Source organism: Spodoptera frugiperda, chromosome 8 (assembly GCF_023101765.2).
Source record: "Spodoptera frugiperda isolate SF20-4 chromosome 8, AGI-APGP_CSIRO_Sfru_2.0, whole genome shotgun sequence".
NCBI lineage: Eukaryota > Metazoa > Arthropoda > Insecta > Lepidoptera > Noctuidae > Spodoptera > Spodoptera frugiperda.
Genome location: NC_064219.1, coordinates 2,632,830 through 2,650,511, shown reverse-complemented (window position 1 = coordinate 2,650,511; position 17,682 = coordinate 2,632,830). Strand labels below are relative to the sequence as shown.

The window sequence follows — 17,682 nt, the reverse complement described above, 5'->3', positions numbered from 1 at the left end:
CGTATCAACCGCGATACCGACGTATAGGCTCACTACTCACCGTTGCTAGGCAATGCCTCGAGTATGCTGTGCAGCGTGGAAGCGAACAGTTGCTGGTTGGCGGGGTGGCAGACCGTCAGCTCCGCGAACAGTCGGATGGTGCTCTCCTCCAGCTGCGCGTACTGAGCGTCTTCCTGCCAACTACTGCTGGGGAGAAAGCGTATTATAAAATACTAGCTACTTCCGCGCGGTTTCACCCGCTCTGCTCGGTTTCTATTGATCGTAGCGTGATGATTTATAGCCTATAACCTTCCTCGATAAATGCACTATCCAACACAAAAATAATTATTCAAATCGGACCTGTAGTTCCTGAGATTAGCGCGTTCAAACAAACAAACAAACAAACTCTTCAGCTTTATAATATTAGTATAGATTGGTCAATTCGCTGCCGCCTATATTTAAGAACAAGATATAAAAATAAAGTTTAAGTTCAATATGGAACTACAGTTATGAACTTTAGCTATTTGATTGCTTAAACTTTATAAGTAACACAAACAAGATACCTGTAATGAGGTCTAGGGTAGCACAGTAGCGTGAGCAGTGGCTTCCAGAATATGCTGCCGGGGCCTCCGAGCCAGTCCTTCAGCCGCTTGGACCAGCAGACTGCGCGCGCCCACTCCACCAACTGATGCACCGTCTTCATCGAGGGTAGCTCCGACTTCGGCTGACCCGGCTCCTTCTCAGGGTCCACCATTGGTACATCTTCTGTTGAATTCCTCTGCGCCTTAATCGATTCTAATTTCGCTTCGCTGAAGTCTGCAATAAGTTTACATTGTTGTAAATGGATGTTTATTTTTCTTGGATTTCATTTGGAATTTGTGTACATAATGATAAAAGGTAACTGTTTGACTGCAATCGACTTCTGTCGATGACAAAAAATGCTTGCTGAGCGATAAAATTACAACAAACAATCGATATTTTTGTATGATTATTTGTAGAATTGCGATCGCAGATGTGAAAATTTACATGCGAATCATGGATAGAAAGAAAATCGTAACGAAAACTTTTGGGCAGAAAAGCCGCCAGGCATTATTATCTCGCCTGGTCAGAGGAGCCTTCTTTTCTTAGGGAATTTTACTCTTTGTTCCAAAGCAAGTTTGGTGTATTTTCCTAGAAATGGGTAGCGCTTAACGAAAAGACGGCGTTATTTGCACGAATGCGGTTGTTTTTAGGGATCCGTGCCTGCCTAAGCCTACTAGGACTTGGTTGTATAGAATGAGGATGTGTTACCGGCGATGGCGGAGACGAGCGCGGCGGGCAGCGTGGAGCGCAGCAGCGCGGCGCTGGCGGCGGGCGACATGGCGGCGGCCGCGGCGCTGTGCAGCAGCCCGGCGCGCGCCGCCAGCGCCACGCGCGCGCGCCCACCGCCGCCCGCGCGCGGGCACTGCACCTTCGTGTCGTCCGTCAGGCCCTCCATGCTGCAACACATACATCTCCATTATTTTTATCTTTCAAGGCTATTATACCTTTAATTGTCATTCTGTCACAATATTATCATTCTATGTCACATAATATTTATATCATACAAGACATCTTATATTCTACCCAAATTAAGCACATATACATAGTTAAAAAAAGAAAGAAGTCATAAATCAAGTTTAATTTGAAATTCTGTGAGTTTACAAAAAAAAGATCTATTTCCTCGAAAGTCATACTTGAAACTCCCGGTCAATGAGATAATTAACACGTCAAATGGATTCAAAACATCAATAAATTTCAAAGCAACTTTCAATTACTTCATACCTTTCGTCTTGATCCATGGGAATATCCATATGTTCGAGGAGCATCTTGAACAACTCCGGTCGGATGTAGCACATCGAACATAATACTGGAAGTACAAACAATCTGTTTAACACACGACTAACGAATCGGATTTTTACAACTAAGTTTCAAACATATAGTGTATTAGGAATCGAAATAAATTCCGGTAAGTTAACAACTGTATATAGGGTTTTGTCGACAATTAATGGATAATCTTAAATTCCTAAATTGAAAAGGCCAGTCACACACTTCTAACGCCTCTGGTGTTTCAGGTGTCCATGGGCGGCGGCGATTGCTTACCATCAGGCGATACGTCGACTCGTTTACTGGCTTATACAATAAAAAACAATCGGAGGTGATATTGGAAATTCGATCCCCAACACAACGAAGAATATTTTGCAACACTTTTATTGAAAAAAATAATCAATATTAACTAAAGTTTATAGGTAAAAAGTGCAATACTGACTAGCATCTAACGATTTCTTGAGTAGACTAGTTTCGGGCACGTCCTTGACCCACGTGTAGACGAGCTCGAACAGGTCGTCCGTGATCAGCTCCTCCAAGTTGTCCAGGATGTTCTTCTCTTTCAACGTCCATAATACCTGGGGGAATACCATTAATTAGCGAATTTATTTCCTTTTAACTATATCACGAGTTAAAACAAGATTTGTATCCTCTAACTTGTACAGATTTTCCTTTTTTTTTTTTCATCATAACAGGAGTTTATTTTAACTATAATATTTTTATATGAAATGACTGCACGGTTCGTGCGGTGGCTGGGCAACCGGCTGCCCCGCAAGGTGTAACGGGTTCGATCGCACGGAGCAATTCTTTGTGTGATCCACAAATTGTTGTTTCGGGTCTGGGTGTCATGTGCATGTGAACTTGCATGTTTGTAAACGCACCCACAACACAGGAGAAAATCCTAGTGTAGGGCAACGTTTTTTTTTAAAAGAAAAAAAAAGAAATAGCATAACGATACTTGTAGATTTTTAAAAGATCAATCATCCACAATCAATGATTTAATGAATTTCGGATACGTCATGTTGTAAGTTAGGGAGGGTACTGACTGAAGCGAGAGTGTGTGTGAGTGCGGCGGAGGGCGGGTCCTTCTGGCGCAGCCAGAGCTCGGCGGCGGCGGCCAGCCACTGCACGTACGCCGCCACGCAGCCCGCGGGGCAGCTGCGGCACAGCTGCCGGACCAGCTCGCACACCGCGCGCATGCTGCCGTTCACGCGCCCGCCCACTGACACTTGGAACGCTGTTACACGGACATGAATATCAGTACACACTGTATACTGTAAATTCATCTCTTTGTCAAGAAGGAAGGTAGTAGAAACTACGAGTCTTACAAGTCAACATGTAGATATTAGTATGTGGTAATAGTTTATATCAAAGAAAGGGTGCGTGCGAAGAGCATGCGTACTGACCGTTGGCGTGTGCGTGCGCGTCCATGTTGAGCAGCGCGGTGACGAGCGGCGCGCGCAGGGCGGGCGCGTGGCGCGCGGCGGCCAGCAGCGCCGTGTGCGCGTGCGCCGCGGCCGGCCCGCCGCCCGCCACGCAGGCGCACAGCGCGCTCACGGCGCCCGCGCCGCGCCCGCCCGCCAGCCGCGCGCCCGCGCCGCTGCCCGCGCGGGTACACGCCGCCACCACGCACGCCCAGTTGTTGCTCCTGCACGCACGAATACAAATGTAACCAATAACATAACAATACAATTTTTAAGGGATATACCGGCAAATGAGCATTCGGGTACGTAATTAGCACCCCATTGACACCTGCAACAAGAATTAATGGACACCTACAAATACGTTGCCGGTGTTCAAACAATAGAGAACACTCACGTGGTAGGCGTGGTACTGGCATGGTTGTTGAAGGCGGGCGCAGCTAGCAGCCTGAGCTGCAGCAGCCCCATGTTGGAGGAGTCGCGCGGCTTGTAGAGCCGGATCTGCACGGTGGTGCACACGATGGGCCGCGCCACCACCAGCCGGATGAACGTCATGCCGGCCGTGTTCTGGGGCGGCCCGAGCGGGGCCAGGGTACCCCCGCAACCTGCCTCCACCGCCACTGCTCCAGGGCATGCTGTAAGAAACACACGTTTAGAACATTTTTCATCATGGCTCCAATTCTCATATCTACAACAAAATATTGACATAACAAACCCTACGTTGCCCATATAGGAAAAATGTCTAGAGTGTTAGTGGCTACATATTAATACACATGATTACAGTACTGACTGGCGAGGCTGGTGAGATGCGGCTGCAGTTGCACCTCGTGCAGTTGCACGGCGTATGGCATGGTGAGCGTGAGTGCGAGGCTGGCGTCGTCCGCGCTGAAGAAGTGGTAGGACCAGGCCGCCGCGCGCACGCGCCGCGCTGCGCAGGCGCCGCGCACCGACATGCCCCCGCCGCCGTCCAGTAGCACGTCCGCCGCCTGCGCTGTCGGGTTGCCGCATGACACCGTGCCTGCGGATGAACGTATGTTAAGTGGTATTGTAAATTAAATCGTATATGGTCGAATTTCGACCACTAGGCGACCACTAGTTAATATAATTGTACAAATGATACTCGTAAAACCAATGCCAACAATCATGAGCACTTTTGCTTCAGTAATATGTATGAAGAAAAACGTTTGTCTTGTAGCCTCTTCCGTCTTACGACGAAATCTTTAGCATCACTCCTCTGACAATATTTCTATATCAAATTCTCTAGTAGTATGGAGAGAGAACTTTGTATAAAAATACTACAAACGATTCTAAATTTCAACAGGTATATATATTGATTTGATATTGTACTCACATAATGGTGCCATGTTAACCAATCCGTTAGCGGTTTCAATGACAGGCGTCTGGTTCTTCTTGTTACCGGAGGCGGGCGTGGACAGGTTGATCATCTGGGGTGGTAGCTTCAGGTAGTTCATCAGGGAGGAGACCAGACCTTGGCCATTGCTTGGACCCGCCTGTAGCAAGCAATAAGTAATTTTACTAAAAATCATGGTTTACTCAAGTATATTAATGAAGAAAAGCTCTACTAGTTTCGGGTCACAGAGGGACTCTTCATCATGAGCAGCATAACGTAGCCTACTAAGCCCAATAAGTCACTTATATACGGCGTTTAAAAATGTTTCGAATGCTATACAATTTCACAATGACTCTCGAAAATTGTAGAAATTACTTCAAATAAAAAAACTTAAACAACAGTTGATGTTAAAAATGCATGAAGCCGATATTGGAAAGGAGTGGTTTTTAATCAGTAAGAGTCCGACATACCCTTTCGCTTCACACATTACAGGCGAAGTAATAATTACACTACAAACCACCCGATTTGACATAATAATCATATCAACTAGTTAAGACGTCTCTCTCTGCCTCCTCCAATGACTTGCTCAGTCAGTAACATAGAGTTTATTGTTAACATACCTGATGGCAGGCGGTGAGCTTCTCAAGCGCTAGTTCCATTCCGCCAGCGTCAATAAACGCAGAGAGCGCCTCGGGATACTCCAGCACCCTGATGATGAGCTGCTGCATCGCTTGAGACAGGTTCACTACTTCTTCCTTCTCTGTGTTGTAAAAAAATTGTACAATTTAGTATACCTCTATGTGTAAAGTGATCCAATCAACAGATCAATTTATAATCGTAGTCCGACGCACTCTCTTAGGGAACTATTTAAAGAAATTAATATATTGACTGTTCCCTCTCAATACATTTATGAAAATGTAGTGTATGCTCACAAAAACATTAATTTATTCAAAAAGTATAGTGATATACATAATATAAACACTAAAGTAAAAACAAATATATTGTTCCCACTACTAGACTTAAGAAAATAAGTGGCTCGTTCAGATGTCAATACGTTTTTACAATATACAGTAAAATTCCTAGCCATATTCAAAGTTTGAGCCTGAATAAATTTAAAAATTTTATTAGAAAAACTGTACAGTAACGCTTTTTATAAAATTAAAGACTACTTAGATGATAGTCAGGCTTGGGAGTGAGCCGCTATAATATCCACATAGGTCATGTTGACATGTTTGTAACATATAGTTAAATTTTATAGAATTTGTTACATTTTAATATCATTCGATATTTTTATTGTAATTTTAGTGAGACATACTAAATTAATTATTATGTTATAGACGAAAACATGGCTTGGCATGGCTTGAAACTAGTAGACTTCCTCGTCAAACAATTACGTGAGTAAGCCGATAACATAATATCATTCGATATTTTCTATTTTTACATATTATTTTTATAATTGTTAGTTTGAGGACCGTGCGAGAGTTTGCTTAGTCATTTCACTTTTAGTTAATTATATTCTGACAGTATGAGCATTTACGAGACCTACCCAAATGTTCTTTTGGTTGATATTGTTCGTCGGATCATTCAGCAACAGCCGTTAGCTGAGCTGATTGTAAACTGACACATGCGTGCTGCCATCTGAACAGGTCCGCTCATACTGTTGTGGTTCTTTCCTCTAAAGACCACTACAGAATCAACTTGCACGGTTCTCTCACATTATCCTCTATTTCATTGTCTGGACTTTAAAAGAGACTATGACTTCTGAATTTGTTTCGGCATTTCTTCTCAGATTAGTCAGATAGGAAATGCCGGCCTCACCTAGCTATTTATAATATTGACGTGTAAAAGTGTTATTTATAACCTACTTACAGAAATAAATATCACTTATCATTTAGATTATTTTTAATCCTAGCATATTTTAGATTAAATACCTGACAGTTGACAGTAGTCGCCTTAAGAGCTGATTTTTACAACGTCAGATATCTTTAATGGAGCATTTTTTTTTATATAGTCTTCCTGTATAATCTGTACCTGTATATCTGTCAGGTATGGATTTTATTCTATGAATAAATTTCATCACTTACTCAGGAATTCCATAAGACTGGTGACCATGAGAGCGGGGTTCGAGGCGACGGTAGCCATGTGGGCCACTAGCCAGAACACCTCCTCCTTTAGAGACGACGGCTCTGTAGACATTCCTGACAAACAGACATTATTATTAACACAAATGTAGAAAGAAACAAATATAAAGCGCTTTAAATGTTGTTGATAATTAATATTATACCTGAATTCAAAGAGGCAGTGTTCATTCCATCGCATATCGAGAGTGTCCTGTAGAACTTCTGCATTATTTGCTGATTTTGTAGCACTGTTAACAAAATTATAAACAATTTACAATCACTGAACATTGTGGTTATATTCTGTTATTAAAAGAACACCAATTAAAATGGCCACGTTTCTAAAAGACATTTATTTGTTCTTCTATTTACGTAACTAAGTGTAGTCAGCATTTTGGTACCCTTAGTACGAGTCTGCTTTACGTTCAGCTCGAATGAACCAACCAATCAGAACACCGAACGCGCGTATTTCGATCTTGGTGAACGTAAATCAAACTCGTACTAAAGCCCCTGTAGTTTCCACATCCACATAGCAAATAAACTGCATGACTATTAATTATACATATGTACATACATACATATCGTCACGCCTTTAATCCCCGAAGGGGTAGGCAGAGATGCAACATTATGGCACGTATGCCACTGTGTACACCCACATTTCACAATTTATGTTGTAAGGCCCATGTAATAGGCGGTGAGCCTATTGCCATATGACTATTAATTAAGTAAAACATTTACCAGTATCAGCGAAGCACGGCGTCCGCGCCGCTTGTTGCTTCCTCTCATCTTCCACGTTGGTGGCCTCGGCCGTGCTGCTGTTCTGGGCCTTGCTTTCATCCGTCTGTGACTGGGATGGCTCGCCACTCGTAGATACTGACGGACTTGATGCCGACTGTACACATAATGTTATATTATAGTAACTTTTGTTAAAAGGGAACCGATGGAATCCGTCACTGTTGTGTTGAAGCTTCATTCTTGTCCTCTGAATATAAATAGATTCACTGATTGATAGACTGTTGACTGACTTTCAATAATATTTACATATACAACTAGGAATAATCATATTTTTATTCTCTAACAGTAACATTGATTTAGATTTATATAATTTAAAACTTTTATAGTAACAAATTGTCTAAAATCTACCTCCCTAATAAAAAGAGTATACATCTTAAAATTAGTTCATGTATTATATAGATAGGAAGTGTACATACCATTTCGGCAACTAAACGATTTCTAACTGGCACAAGGAACAATTTTACTAAAGAGTTTTTGAACAACAGAGCAGTATTGTTCTAGAGTACGATTATCATAATGAGTCACGATTACAATGTCAATGTAAGCAGTTGTTGTTCATTCATATAATAATAATATAATAATATAGAGTTCTGGGAATCCCCTTGTAGGGAACAACATTTTAGTCTGTCTGTTTGTTTAGAAAAGTGCGTGGAAAGGAATAAAGTTGAATTAATTCTATTAATTATGAGTTCATTCTTTAAAGAGATAAGCGTCTTTGGTTCCTTGTTGTATATTTACCCTTTGCTACATTATGTGTCATGATGTGTATTTTTATAGGAATACAAGAAACAGATAATTTAGTATCTGAAGCTAGGAAGGATTCTGAAGGTGGTTTTTGATTAATATTACTTCTTTATTTATTTATTTGTTCTTTACACAATCAACAGTGAATGGCGGACTTAATGACAACCATAATGTGTGTTGTACCTATAGCCTATAATGTAGTGAAATTTTATGTGTGATAGCTTTAGTTGGTACGTATATATGGCAAGGACAGTGTAGAGACGTGCGGGTGCTTACGTTGGCGGGCTGCGGCGTTGGCAGCGGCACGGCGAGCAGCTTGCGGCAGTAGTGCAGCAGCTGCGCCAGCACGGCGCGGCGCAGCGGCGCGCGGCGGGCGGCCCCCGAGCCGCCGCCCGCCAGCACGTCGGCCAGCAGCCCCGACAGGCGCGCCTCCGCGCCGCCCGCGCCGCGCCAACCGCTGCTCTCGCGCACCCACCACACCGACTGGTGCGCTGCGATACCACCATATAATCTTCAACTCATCTTCTTAACATGTTTATTGGACATCTTTCTCAATGGCAAACCGTTATCCCGATTACCATATGACGCTACTTTAGGATTATGTCCGATTGCTGTTGTAGCTGTCAGAAATTGAGTAACCAATGGTGTCTAACTAATTCCCTATTGATGAAAAAACGAGAGGTACATATCAGTTTCCACTAGTAACCAGATGTTAACACAATTATCGTAACCAACCATTCCTCTTATTTACCAAATGGCCAAAAACACACTTTACTCTGGCATTGTACATGTCCGTGGATAACGCCGATTTACCATAAGGTAATTATTTCACCATTTAGTTAGCACCGTGTGTGACAAAGAACAAAGTGCACGCTCACCGACAGTGTGCAGCAGTGGCAGCGCGTGGTGCACGTGGCGGGCGCTGAGCACCTGCAGCATGGGGTGCGCCAGGCGCAGCAGCGTGGCCTGCAGGTCGTAGGCGTGGCCGGGCTCGGCGTCGCGCCGCCACACGCCGCACACGGCGCGCAGCGCACACAGCGCGCCGCCCGCGCCGCGCGCGCACACCACGCGCGACACCACCGAGTGCAGCGCCGACGCCGCGCCCGCGCCCGCGCCGATCTGGGCGCCGCCCTGCGCATACATCGTCTCACGTCAATACATTAACAGTACATCACGTTTTTACACATACTAGTGGTCGCCTAGTGGTCGAAATTCGACCATATACGATTTAATTTACAATACCACTTTCCATACGTTTAAGGATAATTTTTATTTAACAAATTGCTATTAGTTTTGTAAAATTCAAATTAATATATTCCGGCGGATCATGAATAACCAAACCTCCTTCAATGAGAAACCTCTTTTCATATGAGACGTGAGAATATCATCGCAATGTCTGTCAATTTTGACATTTTGTCAAATACGATGCTATGCATGGTAGTGTGTGTAATGTTTTATTTATTGATTTAATGTACTTTATAAGCATTATTTTTGAAAAATATTAGCATTTTTCACTTCTCCTACACATAAACTATAAGTGTACCAAATTTTATGCTCCTACGTCCGCGCAATTTTCGTAAAAAGGTTCCGAAAGTTTTTGCATCACGTATTAATATATAGATAATCCTAAAAAAAGATATTCTTTTACGGTTTAATCCCACTTGACGAGAGCTAGACCAATTTCGAGCAAAGGGGGCCTCCTTATAACGCTTCCCGTAACAATACAAGTAGGTATATGACCTACTCGTACGATTTCGAGGAGTTTACTGATTATCTCACGGTCTTTAATACAAAAATGTTACTAAACATTTCCTCAAAAGTTAAACCACTTACCAAATAGGGTTCGGACGAGGCGACGGCGCCGTCGGTGTTGACATTCATCGTGATGAACTTGACGAGGGCCGGCACGAAGTGCTCGCACTCCAGTATCACGCGACCCATCGTCTGTGTACTACTACCCTCAGTCTACAACCAAACAATATTTATATAGGATTATATAAGAAAAAATCCAGTCACGTCTACTAACATCAATCGATTTTCGACTTTATTACACAATATTAAGGTTATAAATAAAATGTATACCTGTAATGGTAAGCTCGCAATCCAAGCCAATGCTTGCATAGATAGCACCCAGCATCTTAATGATATATTTTCTAACCTGTTACAGAAATGAAAGCCATTATTAGAGGAAGATGAAACTGAATCTATGTAATACCATCAGATGATTTGTCTACTACTTTATCATCAGTACCCTTAGTACAAGTTTGCTTTACGTTTGAAGTAATCGATACGAGAGCGCGTTCGACGCAGTGGTTTTATTCGAGCCGACCAATCAGAGTGCTGAAGACGCTCTCGTTTCGATTACTTTAAACTTAAGTAAATTCATACTAAAGGTGCAGGATACTAAATTAATACCCGTTTTCACTAACCTCTTTTAAATTTTAAACCCCTCAACTAAAGATAAATGACACTTAAAGGACACTGTGGTTTTCACCAACCTTTAAGTGACACCTAACGGTAAAGGTAGGTAGGTTTTGTTTAGGTGCTCCCTCACGCTAAGTAACTCTTAGTAAAGAAGTCGTTGGCAAAAAACCGCCATTAAAAGCGTATACTAACGTGCAAAGTGAGTGTAGCAGTGCGTTAACGGTGTCGGAGGCGAGGCGTATGCGCGGCGTGTCCGCGGGCACGGCGAGCGTGGCCAGCGACCAGGCGCCGCCGTTCCACGCCGACCCGTTCAGCGTCAGCCACAGCGAGATCACGTTCTCCATGAATGTGCAGTCCATCTGTGAGGAGGGATGATGTTAGAGGTTTGTCATATTTGTTTTAGTTAGACTCTAATACCAGCCACGGAGGCTTGCAAAATCTTGTTTTTTCGAAAAAAATATTTATCTTTATACTATTTTAATCACTAAAACGACGAACGAGAGAAGTTCGTACTACTAGAGTGTACTCGTTAAAATACAATGAAATGATAAGATTGAAACAGTTGTCATTGTTACCTGATAATGGAACTCTAGCGCCAGGTGTCGGAATACATCGTAGAGCGTGTGTGTAAGCGGCGGGTGGGGCCTGTGCGGGGGCGGCGGGGCGCGCGGCGCCGGCGGGGGCGCGGGGGGCGGGGCGCGCACGGCGGCCGCCAGCGCCCCCGCCGTGCCCAGCAGGGCGCGCCGCGCGTGCGCCTCGCCCGCGCCGCCGCAGCCGCCGCCACCGGCCTCCACACGCGCGTCCCAACATACTGACACGTTACTGCACCAACAAACGCGTATAGTCAAACATATGGACTAGTACCAACTGCGATAAAATGCTGTTGAAATAAACTAGACTATGCTTTGAAAAGCAATACGAATTTATTAGTCATATCTTATGCTTACGTTTTGTGTTTCATTCATTACATACATTTAAAAAACCCTAGTAAAACTGAACTGAAGTACAATGAACAATTAACTTGACAACTACCATGGTGATCCCCTCCAACCCAGCCTAAAACATTCCTTTAAGATTAAGATTACAAAGGCTAATTAACATACTCTTATACAAAGTTAGCTATGCACATCGTAACGTCTTACCTGGTGCTATTGTCCACGACGAGTTTAGTCCTAGTTTCCTTCTTAACAGCATCATTGAAGTATTGCTCGAGTTTCTCCTCCGAAGACTCGGAGTCGTCAGACTCGGCCACTTGCGTCAGCTGTTCCTCCACATCTATATCTAGGGGACAGAAAACGTTTCTAATTTACTTATGTACTTAAATTATTTATCTACTGTTTATTAATAGGAAATATTGTATGCAGTAACTTGATGTCGCATTAGTTTTCTTTGTAATAAAATGTTCATTTTCTCTCAGTGTCGGACTGGCATTATAGTTAGTGTTGATTACCAGCCAAATTCTCCCTTGAATTACGTGCCGTAACCTGCACTTGCCTACCCTTTCGGGTATAAAAAGGCGTGATGATGTTTTTGCATTCTGCCTTTACAGATTTAACTACAGCTTAGTTATTGAGCATCCAAGAAGTAAAACACTACTTGGTTCTCTTCTCTGCCAGTCTGTTCTTTTGAGCAAAAGCTCTTGAGCTGGCCCAGTCCGACCTTGCCTGCTGTGTATTTTGATATTCAAGCTTATCAAAATATGCAGTGCTGTGAAGACCAAAAACTTCGGAGTGTCAATGACGGCACATCTTGCCTCTCATCTCGTCCAATATTATTTCTGTGACAACGCTACTCCCATTTGACCTATAATAGTCGTAAGCCTAGGGATCGTAGCCACTTATGACGCCAGTATTCCATTACAAACGTCTTAAAATATTCATTCACTAAAACCTTTGTCTGAAGAAATTACTGCATGCAATATTATATCGAAGTATATCGAAAGCAAGCCAAACATTCATAAACTCTTCATATAAAACGACAGCATTACGAAACTGTTTTCGAAGAATAAAAATTGACAGATTCTTGTGTCAAAACAATCAATCAAACAATCATCTTCAGTCCTTCATATTATAATGAAGTCATGTTGATTTTTTTAAATAATAAGTAGCTCTTAAGGTAAGCTCTCACAGACCCGCATCGTACACATCGCACGCATCGGACACAACGGATTTTAGTTTGTCTTGTACAGAAACTCATACAACAGTGTCCAATTCCAATTCGATCGCTATCGATACAGTGGACGCAGTCTGAAAAATGAATCCGTTTGATGCGATCCGTCTGATGCGTGCGATGCGTATAATGTGGGTCTGTTACGCTTACCTTTATACATGAATACTGGTATTACATTGAAAGCTAATATAATGGTGAATTATATTTTAGATTCAAGCGTGCTTCATAATAATACGAGTATTAAATATGATAATATACAAAGCGCAAATACTTGACTTTCTATTGTTAAAACGATTTCCTTAATGACTTCCATTTTCAAGCCCAATGAGCCAGCAAACAAAGCCCATACGTAGAATAAAAAACAAAGCAAAAAAATAAATAATAACAACGCTAAACTTCTATGATGACTAGCGCATTCGATTTCTAAATCGATTCTAAATTATTGAAATCGATTAGAAATGTAGTGCTATGCAATGCAAATATGTGTAGCGGTTAGGTGTGGTCTGTTACTTCCTATCACACTACATATCAGTGCAAACCGAACTAAGCCCGGTCAATGACCATACAGACATTAAGACTGGTTATTTTAGTATAATGGCCTTACTTGCTAAATTGACACCTGCTGTGGTAAATAGTTTGGGCTTGAAGTACGTAGTCTTCCCCAGACCAAAACTATCCGCTAACAAATCTGCAATAATAACACAGCAAGTCAATTCTGCTACATCTCATTAAAAAAAATGGAATTTACTTCTACTTATCTGAACGTTTCGAATTATGAAATAAGAACAACAAAAATTTTGTAATCTATCATTTCATATTATTCGTATTTCAATAAATATAATAGTAGCCTCGGTTTCCTGATTGAAGATTAACGTTATAATTAAACGGTTTTCACTGATGTGTAGAATAGTTATGTCTACTTTCCCATCAAGTGGTTAGTGTTTCGCACTCCATACATTACAGAGGACGCCACATGCAAGATACTTATTTACAACCCACCAGTGTCATTATCAATTTAAGCTAGTTTTCTTCTAGCATACAATATTCATATTGCAACCTTAGCATGCATATGAACATAATGCTTCCTTTGTGGACAGTAAGCCTGTTGTGGGATATTTGACAACCTGTATAAAGAGTCGAGCAGATGCGTATACGTAGACAGACGTGCACGTACAACTGCGTTCAAATGTATGGAACCGTACGTCGCGTCGACGGGTATATATATGTATCTACGTTAAACAAGTAATGTGTCCTGTCTCATACAATCTACGTATGTATCCCAGGGCTTAGCACGAGTTTTTTTTTACGATTAACGAGATTGAAACGTAACCGCGTTTAGCCCTCTGATTGGATGGTCCATTGGAACAGGCCAATCAGAACGCCGAACGGCATAAACATGTGAATCACGTCAATTCGTCGTTTATTGTGAACGGTCTGATCTGCTCGACCTTTGAAGATCACTCATTTAAACACTTCCACACGATTGGAAAAAGACCAAGAGATAGTTCCGGCTAGTTTTAATAACCTATATGTCGGTAGACTTGCGTACGAAAAACAGAATTTAGACACAATTTTGTAAAGATTTTATGTCAAAATATCTATCTCTAGTAGTAGTAAATCTACTGATAGTTGGGTTATTATGACTGGCCATTACACTTAGTTCATTATAATGGTCTATGGCACATGTATAATGTACAATACCGTGCATTATGGGATGTGGACCTATAGCACACTAGAATGAAAAGTGAAAACCGATTATAAAATGTACACCATTGATGTGATAATGGCATTCTACAAATTGTGCAGTATCTGATAATCTTGATTAATTGAATGATGTTATGTACAATGTGTATGTATTGATTATACATTACAATGTTTTGTACATTTAACGGAATAATATAGTATGTGAAATGACCACTACCAACGATACAATCGAAAAGTGGTGACAAAAAGTCCAAAGAAAACCCTTTCATTCTCACTTGAGGAATGACTTCTTAGTGTATTTTTTTCCTATTTATCAATATTTACATCTGTTAAACACTTAATATTCTGTATATTTAGCATTTTGTTTTACTTGTTAATAAACAACAAGTACTGAAGACGCTGAGTTAATGCATCATCTATGGGATTAGATAATACCTATGTACATGACAACTCCTTGACAATACATTGAAAATATACAAGTTGTTAAACAGAACCAAAGCAAGATCTAAAGAAAATTGTCTATAAAATTGACGTAACTCCGTAAGTTGAAGGAAACTTTTTCTTCAATATTAAGTGTTAATCAATTCTAAGATGTCTTAAGTTTATCCGTACAAATAACAGTAGATATTATATAAAAAATATTGGAGAACAAACCTGCGACAGTGGGTCCCTTGAATTTGCGTGCCTTGACCCCGGGCGCGGAGCCCGGCGGTATGGAGTGCACGCGTATGACGCGGGAGGAACTGGCGCCGGCGGTCCACGACTCCTCGTTCGGAGGGCTCGACGGAGACTCGCCGGACTCGTATTCAACTAGATCCTGGTGGATAGTGGAGGAAAATGGCCTGGTCTTAGATTGATTTACTGATTACATATCGGCGCGCCTGTCTCCCATTAAGGACGCAATGGAATTACACAATTTAGACATACATTTTCCGCTTTATCTACATTTATCAATCACTTTTAATGGGAGTACTTCTAATTTAGTCCATTTTAATATCGTCGTAATCTATTTGGTACAATTTCACGAACACACATTGAACACGATACATACCTGCAGCAAGGTAGTGAGTGCATGACGTGGCCAGGGTGGCAACGTGACAGCGAGCCGCGCCAGGCCCAGGATACACGAGGGATCCAACAGGCTTGCACCACCGGATAATGCACAAAGCCTTCCGACGACCTGTTACATGGAAGGAATATTACATGAAAATATTTGATTTTAGCATCAAGTTGTTGTACTTTTTAGGTGTTGAACTCATTTTGATGTAGATACAGATAGATGTTCCAAACTATGTCAAATTGTTATAGAATAAAATATACATGGAAATGAAAGATGTGATCAATATTTCTTGAATGCGGCTGTAGACAAAGGCCAGTATCTACTGTACATTTTGCAGTATTTTAACATACTTTACTACAACGAACATCGATTTTTTAAGTAGACGTAACAGGTGTAAAGCAATAAGTTACCTTGGCGGCCAGCATGAGCGCGTCTGCCTGGTGGCAGGTGTCGGCGGCGAGCATGTGCGCGACGAGCGCGTGCGCCAGGCGCGCCGCCAGCTGCGCGGGCAGCGGCCGCAGCCGGCTCCACTCCGCGCACGCCCCGCCGCGCGCCGCGCCGCGCTTGCCCACCATCGCCATGCGCGCCTTCAGGTTCAGACGGGCGCGCTGCAAAGTCACATATTACACAGTTCTGCAATATCTAGTAGTTGACTGATAGAGAACACAATCAAACGTAGTGATAAGACTGGTTGATTAAACTCAGTTTAGACCTTCTTTGTAATAAAATAACAACATAAAATCTATTTGTATGTTCTAACGTACCTGTTGATCTTCAAGTGCAACTTGTATGCCTCTCCTGGCAGCTTCTAGCTCTTGCATTTGGTGTAATAACTTCTTGTGCAGCTTGCGTCGGTGCAGCTTGCATTCGTTGTTGCGTGGCGAGCCTTGTGCGTCCACGCCTGGGGCTGCGCCACCGGCACGACCGCCCGTCACCCAGTCCCACCTACGAAACCGTACAGATAAGAAAAAGTTTATTCTTTATTATGTAAAAATGTTAAAATTTTTATTTAAGATAACCGATGCGTTACATCTTGCGTATTGTCATCGAATATAGATATGAATGAAAGTTCGCAAACTTACCTGGCGTACTTGTCGTTGTGCGCGGCGACGGTGTCGAGCACGGCGGCGAGCGCGCTGAGCAGCGCGGCGGTGACGGCGGGCTGCGCGCGCGGCGCGCGGAGCAGGTCGAGCGCGCGCGTGGCCAGCGCGGCGCAGGGCCCGTGGTCGGGCGCGGCCCACACGGAGCGCCGGCACATGTACACGGCCAGCACCAGCACGCGGTCCAGCGCGGCGGGCGGCGCGTCGTAGGCCGCGAAGGCCGCCGTCAGCGTGTCGCCCAGCAGCGCGCCCCACCAGGCCGCGGCGCCCGCGGCGCGCGCCAGCAGCGTGGCCAGCGCGCCCGCGCCGCGCGCGCCCCACTCCCACACCTGCGCCACCACCACGCTGCACCACTCGCGGCTCACCTCCGGGTATTGCTGCACACAACATTTACATTAGACCGACACAAATAATTTCAGCTGTCTATTAGTCACTAACTAAACAAACTGATGCCCAAATACTCAAATCCTACACAGTGTGCAATGTTAAGATATAATATACTCATATCTGTCATTTTACTACTTGTTCTCAAAAACGTCTTAAAAGTGAGTAGTGTTTGAGTAGTTGAACATTATACAAGTAAAAATCACTCACCACATCACCAACTTGGAAGTAGAAATACAGTAACATATCCACAATTGTCTCACTAATGACTCTCAGCTTATCCGTGGAAGCTGCTTCTAATAGAGCTTCAGAAGACACGAGGCCTTTGTCAATAAGTTCTGGAAGGTTCCTAGGCCCGTCAGAATTGTTCTGTAGCTTCCGGAGTATGTTGGTACAAGTGTGGAGTTGTTGCTGCAGCTCTATGCACTCCTGGTAGGCAGTCACCACCTTGGCGTCCACGTCATTGCTGATGTTCATGTATGACATCATATGGGCTGCATTGCCGTTGTATAGTTCCAGGTATGGGTTCAAAAGATCCATTAGTTTACCGGTTGCTAATCTGTAAAGACAAGAATAGATTATTACATAG

At 42.9% G+C, this 17,682-nt stretch overlaps 1 protein-coding gene across 6 annotated transcripts in view; it reads right to left on the bottom strand.

The window, feature by feature from the left end:
• Positions 1 to 17,682, bottom strand: part of LOC118275459 (baculoviral IAP repeat-containing protein 6) — a 50,331-nt gene that overhangs the window by 7,176 nt on the left and 25,473 nt on the right. For 2 of the 6 annotated variants that reach the window (XM_050695266.1, XM_050695268.1), the window contains exons 15-42: positions 17,304 to 17,652; positions 16,692 to 17,086; positions 16,374 to 16,554; positions 16,020 to 16,217; positions 15,601 to 15,729; positions 15,204 to 15,366; positions 13,450 to 13,533; positions 11,819 to 11,957; positions 11,252 to 11,498; positions 10,869 to 11,035; positions 10,335 to 10,410; positions 10,086 to 10,217; positions 9,131 to 9,383; positions 8,529 to 8,743; positions 7,452 to 7,605; positions 6,881 to 6,964; positions 6,681 to 6,794; positions 5,217 to 5,356; positions 4,597 to 4,756; positions 4,036 to 4,263; positions 3,643 to 3,880; positions 3,231 to 3,472; positions 2,871 to 3,091; positions 2,267 to 2,402; positions 1,783 to 1,867; positions 1,270 to 1,457; positions 543 to 795; positions 41 to 186 (exon numbers count right to left, since the gene is read on the bottom strand). In XM_050695266.1, coding sequence (XP_050551223.1) covers positions 41 to 186; positions 543 to 795; positions 1,270 to 1,457; positions 1,783 to 1,867; positions 2,267 to 2,402; positions 2,871 to 3,091; positions 3,231 to 3,472; positions 3,643 to 3,880; positions 4,036 to 4,263; positions 4,597 to 4,756; positions 5,217 to 5,356; positions 6,681 to 6,794; positions 6,881 to 6,964; positions 7,452 to 7,605; positions 8,529 to 8,743; positions 9,131 to 9,383; positions 10,086 to 10,217; positions 10,335 to 10,410; positions 10,869 to 11,035; positions 11,252 to 11,498; positions 11,819 to 11,957; positions 13,450 to 13,533; positions 15,204 to 15,366; positions 15,601 to 15,729; positions 16,020 to 16,217; positions 16,374 to 16,554; positions 16,692 to 17,086; positions 17,304 to 17,652 — 5,117 coding nt within the window. The remainder of the gene's footprint in view (positions 1 to 40; positions 187 to 542; positions 796 to 1,269; positions 1,458 to 1,782; positions 1,868 to 2,266; positions 2,403 to 2,870; positions 3,092 to 3,230; positions 3,473 to 3,642; positions 3,881 to 4,035; positions 4,264 to 4,596; positions 4,757 to 5,216; positions 5,357 to 6,680; positions 6,795 to 6,880; positions 6,965 to 7,451; positions 7,606 to 8,528; positions 8,744 to 9,130; positions 9,384 to 10,085; positions 10,218 to 10,334; positions 10,411 to 10,868; positions 11,036 to 11,251; positions 11,499 to 11,818; positions 11,958 to 13,449; positions 13,534 to 15,203; positions 15,367 to 15,600; positions 15,730 to 16,019; positions 16,218 to 16,373; positions 16,555 to 16,691; positions 17,087 to 17,303; positions 17,653 to 17,682) is intronic. The other 4 variants (XM_050695267.1, XM_050695269.1, XM_050695270.1 and 1 more) reach the window with 4 other exon arrangements.